General features: G+C 34.6%; 1 protein-coding gene across 1 annotated transcript in view; it reads left to right on the top strand.

Moving 5' to 3' along the window:
* The window catches only part of LOC136855499 (AP-3 complex subunit delta-1-like), a 54,866-nt gene that overhangs the window by 6,049 nt on the left and 36,681 nt on the right, over positions 1-12,136 (top strand). Inside the window, 4 exon segments of the mRNA XM_067132588.1 lie at positions 107-376; positions 3,451-3,524; positions 5,360-5,409; positions 5,736-5,785. Coding sequence (XP_066988689.1) covers positions 107-376; positions 3,451-3,524; positions 5,360-5,409; positions 5,736-5,785 — 444 coding nt within the window.

The raw sequence follows: 12,136 nt of genomic DNA, 5'->3' as shown, positions 1-12,136 counted from the left end.
AGGCAGAGTAACTTTTAAGAAGCAGGAAGAACCACTGCTGAATTGGTTTTAAATCATTTTTATGGCTTTAATTATCAGACAGAGTTACATATTTCGTTCTTTGCAGCTAACTTCAACCAAACCTTACCTGCGAAAGAAAGCTGTGCTTCTTCTCTACAAGATCTTTTTGAAGTTCCCAGAAGCACTGAGGCCGGCATTCCCTCGACTGAAAGAAAAACTGGAAGATCCTGACCCAGGGGTACAGTCTGCAGCGGTGAATGTCATTTGTGAACTTGCGAGGAAAAACCCAAAGAATTATCTCAGTCTTGCACCAATTTTCTTTAAACTTATGACAACATCTACCAACAACTGGATGCTTATCAAAATTATAAAGTTGGTAAGTATTTTTTTTAGTTCATCCCTAACAGATTTCATTAGTCTTTTCCCCTTTTTTATTAGTCGTAATTCTCAGAATCATCTGTTGAAACTGCTCCACACTGTGTTTGAAGTTTGGAGTGTACAGATTTGATGTAGGGTTAGTTTATAAGCTTGGGGTTAGTGCAAATTATAATTCATCTTTCAGTGTACAGATTTGATGTAGGGTTAGTTTATAAGCTTGGGGTTACTGCAAATTATAATTCATCTTTGTTCATGTGTTTCATGATGGTATCTTTTTTTTAGGTCACATTTAGTGATGAAAGTTATATTTTTTTATTTTTGGTGGAACTTCAGAATATATTTATAGCTTATCCATTTCAGTTATTTCAGTAGTGAATTAGGATTGTAGTTCATTATAGTAAGCACAGATGAATTATATGTTGGTTTTATTTTGTGTTTTCTGTGGAAATAATTTTTTACAGTCCATTTTCATTAACATAAAATGCAAAGTCCTATACACCGGAGTATTATAGAAGAAAACTTGACAATTTTAAATGAACTGACTCATGTTTGCTTGTGATTTGGGTAATGTTAGGGGTTTGGCTTTGACAATGATAAGGAAGGGATCAGTGTGCAGAACAGATCTTTCTCTATTTGAGGGAAGGCACTGGTATATGTCAGGCTGTCAGTTATTCTGACGAGGATTTACTCGAGTGGATTGATTCAGCAGAGACTGGACTATGTATCGTGTTTTGTATTTAAACAAATTTTTCTTTCAGGGAGTTTCCAAGGCTAAGTTAATTTGATGTTAAAGGGTATTTATGCCTAATAGACAGTAGTATAGTAGCGTTGATAAATGGCAAGACTGTCACATGTATGTATGTATGTTTATGTATATACAGTATGTATGTATGTATGTTTGTTTGTTTGTATGTTATTTCACTAGGCGTCAGATCAATAAAGTTACCTTGTGTTTGGTCAGTTCTTGCCTGGTGACCACCCAGTAGTGTCAGATTCTGGTGGCATTTAACCCTCTTGAACGTCAGTAGGAAAAAATATTGTGGCATATAAACAAATTATAAAGATTTGCACCATACCTCAGAATAAAATGCTCATACCTGAATAGCAGACAGACAAATTGAGAAAAGAAATGAAACTAAATGTAGGAAAGTAATTACAGATCCAAATTGATTGGTAGAACTGTAATTGTGACATTGTAACCTGAGGTAATCATTGGTTTAAATAGTGATTATGATTGCTATAATGTTTGTGATAGAATTTACTAAAAATACTAGTGTCAGTTATCATTTTGAATAGATATAACCATGTATAGTACACTCAGGTTCATTGCTTATTTACTCTTCTTATTGGAAACTAAAGTTTAAACAATTTTTGGCTTGATATACAGCACTTGTTTTATGTTTTAGCCATTTCAGCTTCTTTTAATTCGCCTAAAATACATAACATTTGATAATAGGACAGAAGAGAGTTTTTTATACTTTGTTGTTTGATATCACAGAAGAGATTTTAAATACTAAATTTATAAAGGATTCAGTTTATTGCACATATCAGGATTTTCCATGTGTCTTTGCTGCAGTAGAACTACCATATATTAAGCACCTGGGTAATGAAGGTACTGTTTGAATGATGAATAGCACAGATGGTAGGCCTGTGGGAAGATGTTTGATGTTTTAATCGGAAACATCATCACATCATACAGACTAGATATGTTAGTGATGGTAAGATGATAATTAGTAACTTCACTTGGCTGAGTATTCTTTGTTTGATAAACGGTATCTCATTGTAGTGGAGACATTCGAAAGGTCCATCTGTTTATGTCCGCAAAGAGTTTTAATTAAAGGCTTGTCATATACTGTTTGTTGGTAGTATTAAGTAATTGTTTCTCCATGTGACATAACTCTCTAACTTCCCCTAATTTTACCTTATTCAGTTTTTAATCCTTTTTGAAGAAAGACTGCTTCATCCTTCACACAAGCCCTGTGGTTGTTTTGTAATGTGGCTGTGTGATTTTGTTAAACTTATACATATTAATCTGACATTACAAGAAACATCAATTAATATTATACAGCACACTAATTATGTTAGTGATGTGGGATTCAAGTAATGATGTTGTTATAAAGTAGCTGTTGAAGTACAAGACAGTCATTCTGTGGTTAGTCATGGAATTTTAGGTAGTAAAATGATTGATTAATAGTAATTTAGGTTTGTGTTTTCAGCTGTTTGCAATTACTTTCAGAATGTATTTAGTTTCTTTGACTTACTCAAGTAGGCAATTGTTAGATCTAGAAGAGAATTTTAATAATGGAGCCATTTCAGTTTGGGGTTCTTACAAGCATTGAGCCTAGACTTGGACGGAGACTGAGCGAGCCTCTTATTGAGATTATCTGCAGGTATTCAGAGACGGCTGGAGAAGAGTAAGCTTAGCAGTTGGTGCTTGACCCTGTACGGATCATAAAAAGAATTCCAGTTAGAAATTTATTAACTGTAGGAGTGCACATGCTTGGAAACATTTGGTAGTTTATCTGTAGACGTAATGTACAGGTATCTATACTTTACCTCATCTGTTGCAAAGAAGGCTTGTCTTTAGTTAATATTTACCACCTTTTGTCAGGATTCACTGATTGCTTAGGATTTATTTTGACATGTCAGTTTCATGTGATGTGGTAACTTGTTTACATTCGTCCACCAGTTACATTTGCATATGTATGCTATGCCATGTTCAGTAAATGATTGATATTTACCCGAATACATTTTGCTGCAAGGTACATTATGTCAAGTCCCCGTACTCATAAACAAGGGTTTAGATTGAAGATGAGTCTTTGCTCCATGTTATGGTAATTAGCACACGTTATTATAAAGGAAAAGATCACACCCTTGTTTCGTGTAATATACGGTAGTTGCACCTGAACCTTAAACACTTTTATGCAATGCTGGTATGAAGTAAAAGTACAATTAATTGCTTCTGGAAGGAGGTGATCGAGTTCCAGCGAGCAGAACTCTTAGTTTCGCTTTGGTAGTGTACAGTAGTTAACTGAGTAACAAAAACTTCCTCTTACCATTTTTTTTTGACAGTTTGGTGCATTGACTCCCTTAGAGCCAAGATTAGGCAAGAAGCTGATAGAACCTCTCACAAACCTCATTCACAGGTAATGATCATCATTGCAGTGCTTTTATCTCAGTACAGTATGTCTTTAAATGCTTGTAGAACACACCTAGTGTGACCATTTGGCTGGTTTTGTTCTGTTTGTATTTTTTCCTACAGGTAAGTATTTTTTTTTTTTACTAAAAGTAGTGTGATCAATAACTCTTAGAAGATCGCTTGTGAGTTAAAAGATTTATATTATCATTTTGGTTCTCAAATATTTGCCTGATTTAACCTGTTGTTTCATATTAAGGTACAGTATTAATATAAATGACTGCAGATGTGGATATTAAAATCATAATTTTTGTGGGATTTATACAGCATCTAAAAATATCAACAAGATTGATAAATTTTGTGGTCGTTTGAGGAGATAATGTTGATGTAGGTAAAAAAAAAAAAAGGGGCATACCCATATAAAAGTTAAGATTCATGGCTGAGGCACAGGTAGAAGATCATATTACGAATCAACATTGGCATAAAGATGTAGCCTTCAGAAGCTGGAGAAAAAGACAGATCTTAAATATTTTGATGGTTTGGAGATTGATTGGAAGGGATGAGGAGAAGATGGTCTGAAAAGCAGTACTGTAGATATGGATGTGGTAGGACAAGACCTGCAGGGAACACCAAGACATCATGGAGAAAGAGGATAAATGAAGGGCTAAACCTGAGTTCAGGCAGAAAGAATACAGGACGGAAAGGATTGGCGAGAACTTCCATTTTACCTCGTAAAGGAAAAAGCCCGTGTTGAAATGTTTATGATGAATATATTTATTTCATGGTAACTGGTACTGTTTAAAATCACAGTGGCTGATCTGAAAAGTGATTGCTCTGTTTTAGGTCCTAATTTTATTTTTTTTTTTTTATTGTTGTATATTTTGTTGCTTTACTGTCCGTGTACTTAGCTGATTTTTTATTGCAAGTGATTATGTAATGAAGGGGGTGTCACTTCCTATAGGGAGTTTGTGCCTGCAGTGTGCTGTTCTGCAAGAATGTTCTGTAATTTACTAAGGAGAGGTTATAAGATAACAAACCCAGAAGAGGTAACTTTGCCTCGACTTTGTTGGACTAAATTTATTGTTAAGGAAAAACTGTTAATCATCCAAAGGATGAAATTGGAGTTACTTTGTAAGGCTCTTGAGGCTAAATAGTCTTTATGTTGACTCTCCCCATCCTTATATTTTTCATTCTGGATTATATCTTCCCATTTTGTTGTTCATTCTTGGGACATTATAAAGATCCTAGACAATCTAAATAGTTGGGGTGTTGAGGACCCAGATGGGTCTTCATAATAAATATTGAAGGTGATGGGAACTCCTACTTGATAAAATATAATTACATTTAAAAACTTATTAATTTCATCATATTTAGCCCACATTTATGGTTCTGAATGTCCTTAAGGCTGAAGTCGTCATATGTAAAATTTTGTTGTATGAAACGAGCAGGTCATGATCTTACACGTCCAGTCTCCCTCCCTTCCAGAAGCAGCAATATCAATTTGGAAACAAAATATTCTAAACTTCTGCTGAAGGTTATGACATGAGTTATAGACAGTGTTTTGTTCAATACAGAATATTTTTTCCTCTATATTTAAAATGTCCCATAAGGAGTTTGTAAGGTTGTTTTTAAGGATTTATGAAAAGCAAGTTAGAAAACTTATCAGGTATGCCTGAACATACATAAAACTTGAGATGCATCGAACTGTTTTTTATGCATTAATGAAATAGAACTTCGAGATAAACCCAATATTTTTATGTTGTATTCAGGGTAATGTTAAATCCAGTTTAAGGTTGGTATGCTATGATGTTCCAGCATAACTGAATTGCACTTGAAATTTTTCAGCACTTCTGCGATGTCCCTGTTGTATGAGTGCATCAACACCGTCATTGCTGGTAAGTATGTCTGGGCGTACCTGTTTTTATTAAGTAATCACAGTAGTTTTTCAAGATTTTTTTTATCCTAAAAGACTGACTTAGTTTACAAAGGAGAATTTGTATGAATGTCTTTTTGTTTGTCGATTTTAGTATTCAAATCACATTTTATTCATCAGTGTGCATAATTTTGAAGTTGTATGTTATTTTAAGACCTTTGTGTTTTTATATCTAAGGATTTTTCAGTACAGATTAAGAGTCTAGATCTATAGGATACCTTTAGGAATGTGTGCGTTGCTGATCTCTCTCCATCTTCTCTTTTCTCCCCCTGCCATGTGCAATTACAGTGCTCATTTCTATTTCATCAGGGATGCCCAACCACAACGCCTCCATACAGGTACAAAGTGATGACAGTTGTGTCAGTGTTTTTCAGTGGTTTTTATTTTCCGAGATCTGGATCAAGCCTGCGGGAGCGAAAGTGTCTCTAACAGATGTCGTTTATCTTTCATCGTTAAGAGTTCTGTCTGGTTTTTCTGGAGATCATGTTTTTAAACATTATGAATGAAAGTTGTCTTTAACTCAATTCATTGTTTACATTTGAATACAGTGGTGTAAACTTTAAAGTAACAGTTCCCCAAACCTTGATCCAGATCTGTAGTAAATACTGTATAAATTAGAGAAGAAGGTTATTTGTGGAAGCTTTTGCATAATGTGTGTAGATTTTAAATGGTTTAGTTGTAGTTATTCAAGACTAAGTTCTTGTCAAGTTTTTCCTTCACAGTGTGGGATAGTTTGTTGTTTTGTGTTGTCTTTTGAACCTCTGAAGGTAAGGTGTTTATTTTTGCTTGGATGTATTTGGGTTATCCACAACAAGTTAATGAAAATTGATGTTGATAGAATATCAGTGTTTAAAGTACATAATGCTGTTAGCACTGTACCCTTTTCGAGTGCCATGCTTCATAAAGATTGTTTTTAATTTTATTTTTAGGTTTTTTGTTAAGAAGACAGTAGAACCTTTGATTTTTTATAGAAAGTATGCATTATATGAACCAGAGATATTTTTGCAAGCTAATAAAATCACAAGTTCATGAATGGAGCATACATTATTGTTTCAAGACATCATGTCCCCCCTTTCAAGTATGGATAATACCTCCACACCGAAGAGGAGGCACAATATTGAACTCGACTGAATTCCAGTAAATACGATGAAACCACAAGTTCAAGGAATACAGTAGAAATCGAAAGGTCCTGAAAACTTTTGAATCATACTGTGTTCCCTGAACTTGTGGTTTCATTGTAGTTATTAGAATTGAATTGAGTTCAATATTGTGCTCCCAAATTAAAGGGAGAGGACTGTCTCTATGACCAGCAGTTTAATCCAGGATATCCAGATGCTCTAATTTTGTGCCCCAGTGAAAGTTTGTCTTACAAAGAAAGGGCAAACGCACACGTAGCAGTCTAACATACTCTATTTGGATTTTTTAATAGCACAGGAAACCACATAGTTGTAGATGCACTTGTTCAAATTGATTGAGCAGTGGTAAAAGAATTGAAGCTCAAATGGATCATATTCCTCTTCTGGTGAATGCAGATTGGCTTGAACAGTGTATTAATTGTAGTGAAATTACACATTAATTGGCTTGATAGCCGGAGATCGTTCTCTCTAGCGCAGCAACTAGAAAATGTTTCAGCTGAAGTGTGTTTTTCTTCTTTTTAATCTATGTATTTGGTTTTTGAACTCCTGCATGTAAAGCCTGAGGTATTTAATAGTGCCTTCAAGTAACTGGCCATTTATTTCTGTCAGTGTATGGTTTGTGCACCTCTTGTCTCTCAGTAATCTTGTCACCTCACTTTTGCTTTAAGCTGTAGATGAATGGATTTCGATCACTGATGCAGTAGTGCTTGCTGTTTTTCCTTTCATACAGATGTCTTGCTCAAGCAGATTTAGTAGTTTATGAATAGGTTCTCTCTACCTGTTGCTTTCATTCTCTCAATTGTCCTTGTGTACGTACTGCATATGCATGTATTCAAAGGTAAAGCTTTTATTAGTATCGTACACCTGTGCTTCTGTTTAGTTTCCTCAGTTGCCTATAAATAGCTAAACAGTGATTTGCTTCCGTTTCACGAAGTTTATATTAGATGCATGGCAATCTGTTTTTATGGTTAAATTGGGTATAATTTTGGTGGTGTACCTGTATGGAGTAGTAGCTATGAACAAGGAGCCGCCAGTCATGCCATACCCAATCTTCTCTGCCCTGATCCTGCCTGGTTGTTTGCTTGAGACTTGTTACGACTACTAATGTGGATGACTTTGCATGCGAACAATATTCTGGTCGTCGGCGTCGGCTAAGTATATTACTTTTTTCTGGTATAGTACTCACTTGTTTAATTGCACTAGAGAGCTAGTATTACATTCCTTGCTGAAGGTGCTTTTATGTGCATTTTACTCAGACATTTTTATTATTTATAGTATATAGTTTGTCATCTGATGAACCATTGAATGCAGTTGGTTCCTAAACAAATTTTCCATACCCTATGATAATTTGAATTCATCTACGGTTATGACCAATGAAATTTCCAAGGTGCAAGTTAAAAAAGATGTTAATACTCAGCATCCCATATTACATTGAAAATAAGGTTATACATAAAATGAAGTAATATATAATTTTTGCCTCCTAATTGACTAAAAATGTACGAATAAGATACGAGTAAATTGTGACAAATGTTAAAGTAAATGCAACTTAATAAATAAGAGCTACAATACGTAGTATATATTCAGTTCTTGAATTGGATCTATTGTTCAGGGCGTAACTTACCTTGGCCGTAAACTGGGGTCTTAACTGCACTTAATTGCTTTTCTAATTGCTTTTTTAATAATTGCCTTGGAGTTTTTGTATTCTGGCTATTAAATTACAGCATGTGGATTTTATTGACCCTGTTTCATGCATGTATAAAATTTACCGAATGTTTATCATGACCTCAACTGAATTAGTGGATTAAGTGTCTTAAATGGGACCCTTTCTCAGTACTGTAGAATTTTCATGTAGTAGATGATTTCATAATGGCAAATTTAACTCTTGAGTTTCTGTAATAGATCTGTATGTTGTAAATAGACCTAAGGTGTCTGAGATAAATAATAATGTATAGTAATTAAAACAAAATGCTCAAATGTGTTAGGAAGTTTTGTAAGTCGTCATTGTTTAAATTTTTTTGTGGTGTGTTGTCAGCAGTTATTTTTATTATTAGTTGGTGCACGTTTGTGGTAAAATTTTATTTTTTCTTCAGTAAATGTTCCACATCATGCCCCTTATTAAAAGAGCTCTTTGGAAACAGAGACAATTCATAACAAAAGAATGCACCTAAATTTTGCAAGACTAACCAGAATAGATCTTTGGTAGATTTTTGTTGTTTTTAGAAGATAACATTTTTCTAACGTTGGTAAGGAATACACTTGTGAAGAGTATTCCTTGTGGTAGATGGGCATAAGATTGTATGAATAATTTGTGTGCCATCTTTTGGGTGAAAATCCAGCATTTTATAAGTTAGTATTTTGATATTGAGGTGCCCTAGAATTAGTCCGCTTAAGAAAATGCAGAAATTTTAATTCATCGCATTAAGTCTTTACGTATTCTGCTAGGTAGTTTAGATTTGCATTTTTTTTTTAACTAGTGAAAAAAAAGCAGAACCATTTTTGTGTAGCAAAGGAAACGGTAGGAATTCAATTTTCTTCAAATATATCGGGACAAAGCAGAACTTCATACACTGGCACCTTAACTAAAGGAGTGTTTAGGGGTGTGGCCTCCCTTCAAGTTACAAAATCCATTAAGTTGCAAAGACTGGTAGTGTAGCTTACACAAGACCCCTGGGCTGGTTTTGCAATCCTGTGAAAATCTTCCTCAGTCTTCCCAATCTTGTATTATTAATTTATTGTAAGTTTTTAGGAGGGTCTTGTGAGGTGTTAAATACGATGAAGAATGCAACAATACATGGAGTATAATGAAATGTAATAAAAAGTACCATATGCTCTAGAGGTGAGGTGAGGTGTCTACTGATTGGATATTGAACAAGCAGCTACCATTTTGTAATGCTTTTTTTTTTTACCTGCACATTAAAAATCAAACATTCAAGTGTGTGTTTATCTAGAAAACATCTTGCATGCACACAAACACACACACACATGATTTTGATGAAAAGGTTGTTAGATATTTCATAAGATATGCCAAAATGTGAGTGCAAAACAGAAACTGCTTGCTTTGCATAAAATTAGGAGACAAATGCACATTCACACTCAAATGCCGCGCACACAAGCCTTTATTTTTATCATACTTGTGCATATTATTGCATTCATTACTGTATTCAGTAGCATGTAAGACCAAACTAAAAAATTGGCACTGTTGGTAGCTAAGTTGAAGAAGAATGATCATGAAAGGTAATTTTATAAAAAATGGTACGATTAACAAGCCTCAGAGCATTTCGTCTTGCCTCCTTCCAACAGTTATACCTTAAAAAGATGTTGAAATATTACCCATTTTTTCTTACCCACACTCCTAATTTCATAGATATTTTGTATCGCAATAGTCCATATTTATGAAATCCATAGAAAATGTATGACAAAAATATTGTAAGTATATAAAAAATAGGGTGGCCAGTAGCAAACGAGAGGTGAACAGAGAATAATGTTATATGAAAACGATGGATAATAAACTAGCATTTTTAATGCATAAGCTTTCCACTTAATATTTGAATTGACATTATTAAGCTCAGTCAAATTGAGTCAGGAATTGTAGGATTAAAGTGACATCAGTTAGTTTTATATTGTCCATTTTGATAATACCAAACTGTCCCATTTGTTTGGACTAAAACTCCTAACTTATTTTTAGCAGGTAATGTTTTTTTTGTAAATAGCTGTACAGTATTAAACTTTTGCTCTACAAAAACTTGTATGTGTTCGTACATGTGAATCCAGTGATGAGTTTTTATTCCAAATTACTAGTCTCCAAAACTGCAATATAACAGTCAGTGGCTTTCTTTGACATAGTTTGGTGTTTCCAGTTCTTTCTGAAAGGCAATTATAACTTTTCTGTATAGAAAAATATGGTCTCCTTTCACTCTAATTATGCTTTTAAAGCATGAAAAAAAGATAGCCACTGTAAATGATATGGGGGACTGTTGGATTCGTATTGCACTCTTCAGTATTCGTATTCTGTGAATCATCTTTTTAATACAGTTTGATATCAAGGAGAATTATGATAGTGCTTATGTCTTTAGGAACAATAATGATTCAGAGTGACTGGATCTCATAAATTTACAGGGTGTAGGTCTGTGGAGTGTGTCTTTTGTTGCCCACAAGTTGTTTCAATAAGCCATGAGATATTTCTATCAATCTCTCCACTTCTGATGAAGATAACTCTTCTCTCTCTCTCTCTCTCTCTCTCTCTCTCTCTCTCTCTCTCTCTCTCTCTCTCTCTCTCTTTGGTCTCTTCTCTCTCTTTCTCTCTCTCTCTCTCTCTCTCTCTCTTCTCTCTCTCTCTGGTCAATCAGATTGTGAATATTGGTTTCAAGAGCAAAGTCATGCTTCTTGTTGATTTAGTAGACCATAGAGGTACCTGTCTGGAATGTGATGGGACTATTTAGCAATATCTCCTCCTAAATGTAGGAGCTTTGTGATCTCTTACTCATATGCAGTGCTGTCTTCTCTTAATGAAGATGTGTTCTCAAATGTAATATAAAAAACCACAATCTTTTTTAAGTTCCCTGTTTTATTGTTCTGTTGGTGCTTTCCCATTGTGTTCAGTGTTCTGCTAAGGTTGTCTTCCACATAGTTGTTATTTTCATTGCCACTTTTTTTTAATAGCAACCACATGTGAAATGGGAAGGAAGGAGATCAACGTTGTCCTTCATCTTGACATTTCATGTGTTCAGACTTCCATTGATTTCATATTTAGCAAAAGTATTTGTATTCTCCTTCCCTTCTTGTGGAGGGATTGTTGTATAGCTTCTGTTAAGCCCCAGGTATTACTTTTCTTTAAACTTCATCCATTTCTTTTATGTTGTCTGACTTCTGTATCCAGTTACCACTTTTCTCGTCTCAGATGTTTATCTTTATCGAGCGAACAAAGTCTTTTGACCTTGCTGAGGAGTGTAGAAATACTAATAAGTTACAACAATTAGTATTTGTTTTATGTTCTTTTTGTGTTTTTTTACTAGTAACTGGTTCCTTTATGCAGTTCCATGACAACCCCATCAATTATACATGCCCATGTTCATGGTCGTTGAGTGCCTCAAACTGTAATGTCTCGTCTGCTACTTGGAACATTAAGTGACCTGCACTTTTTGTGAGTCTCAAGTGCCTTAAAAGCTCTGGCTAGATTTCCATCAGTTTGTTTTCTTGCAGTGGGATTTGTCACTTTTCAGTTTTATTCTAACCATACCTTTTATTCCTTATCAAATTCATAAGTTTTCCCAGCATTTTCAATTCCTTTATGTGGTTTCTGTGCCTTGCCGTTCGTTATCCATCATTAGTATATATATTGATCCCTGACTTCATGGTGTAGCTGTTTGCGAGTAGTTCCAATAAGCTACTGAAAATGACTCTTCTTGCAGTTGTCACTGACGTTCTAGCTTGTTTTTTGTAAATTAGTTAGCGTTGTGAAGGACATTCTTTCTCAATTACCACCATAGAGTTTTCTGTTTTGTGAACTGCCTTCACTTCTTTGCACTGTGTACTCTGTCATTTGGTGATTCTCTC

The sequence above is a fragment of the Macrobrachium rosenbergii genome, chromosome 31 (genome assembly GCF_040412425.1).
Source record: "Macrobrachium rosenbergii isolate ZJJX-2024 chromosome 31, ASM4041242v1, whole genome shotgun sequence".
In the NCBI taxonomy this organism is placed as follows: Eukaryota; Metazoa; Arthropoda; class Malacostraca; order Decapoda; family Palaemonidae; genus Macrobrachium; species Macrobrachium rosenbergii.
The sequence above is the reverse complement of the archived record's forward strand: the minus strand, read 5'-3'. Positions and strand labels throughout refer to the sequence as shown.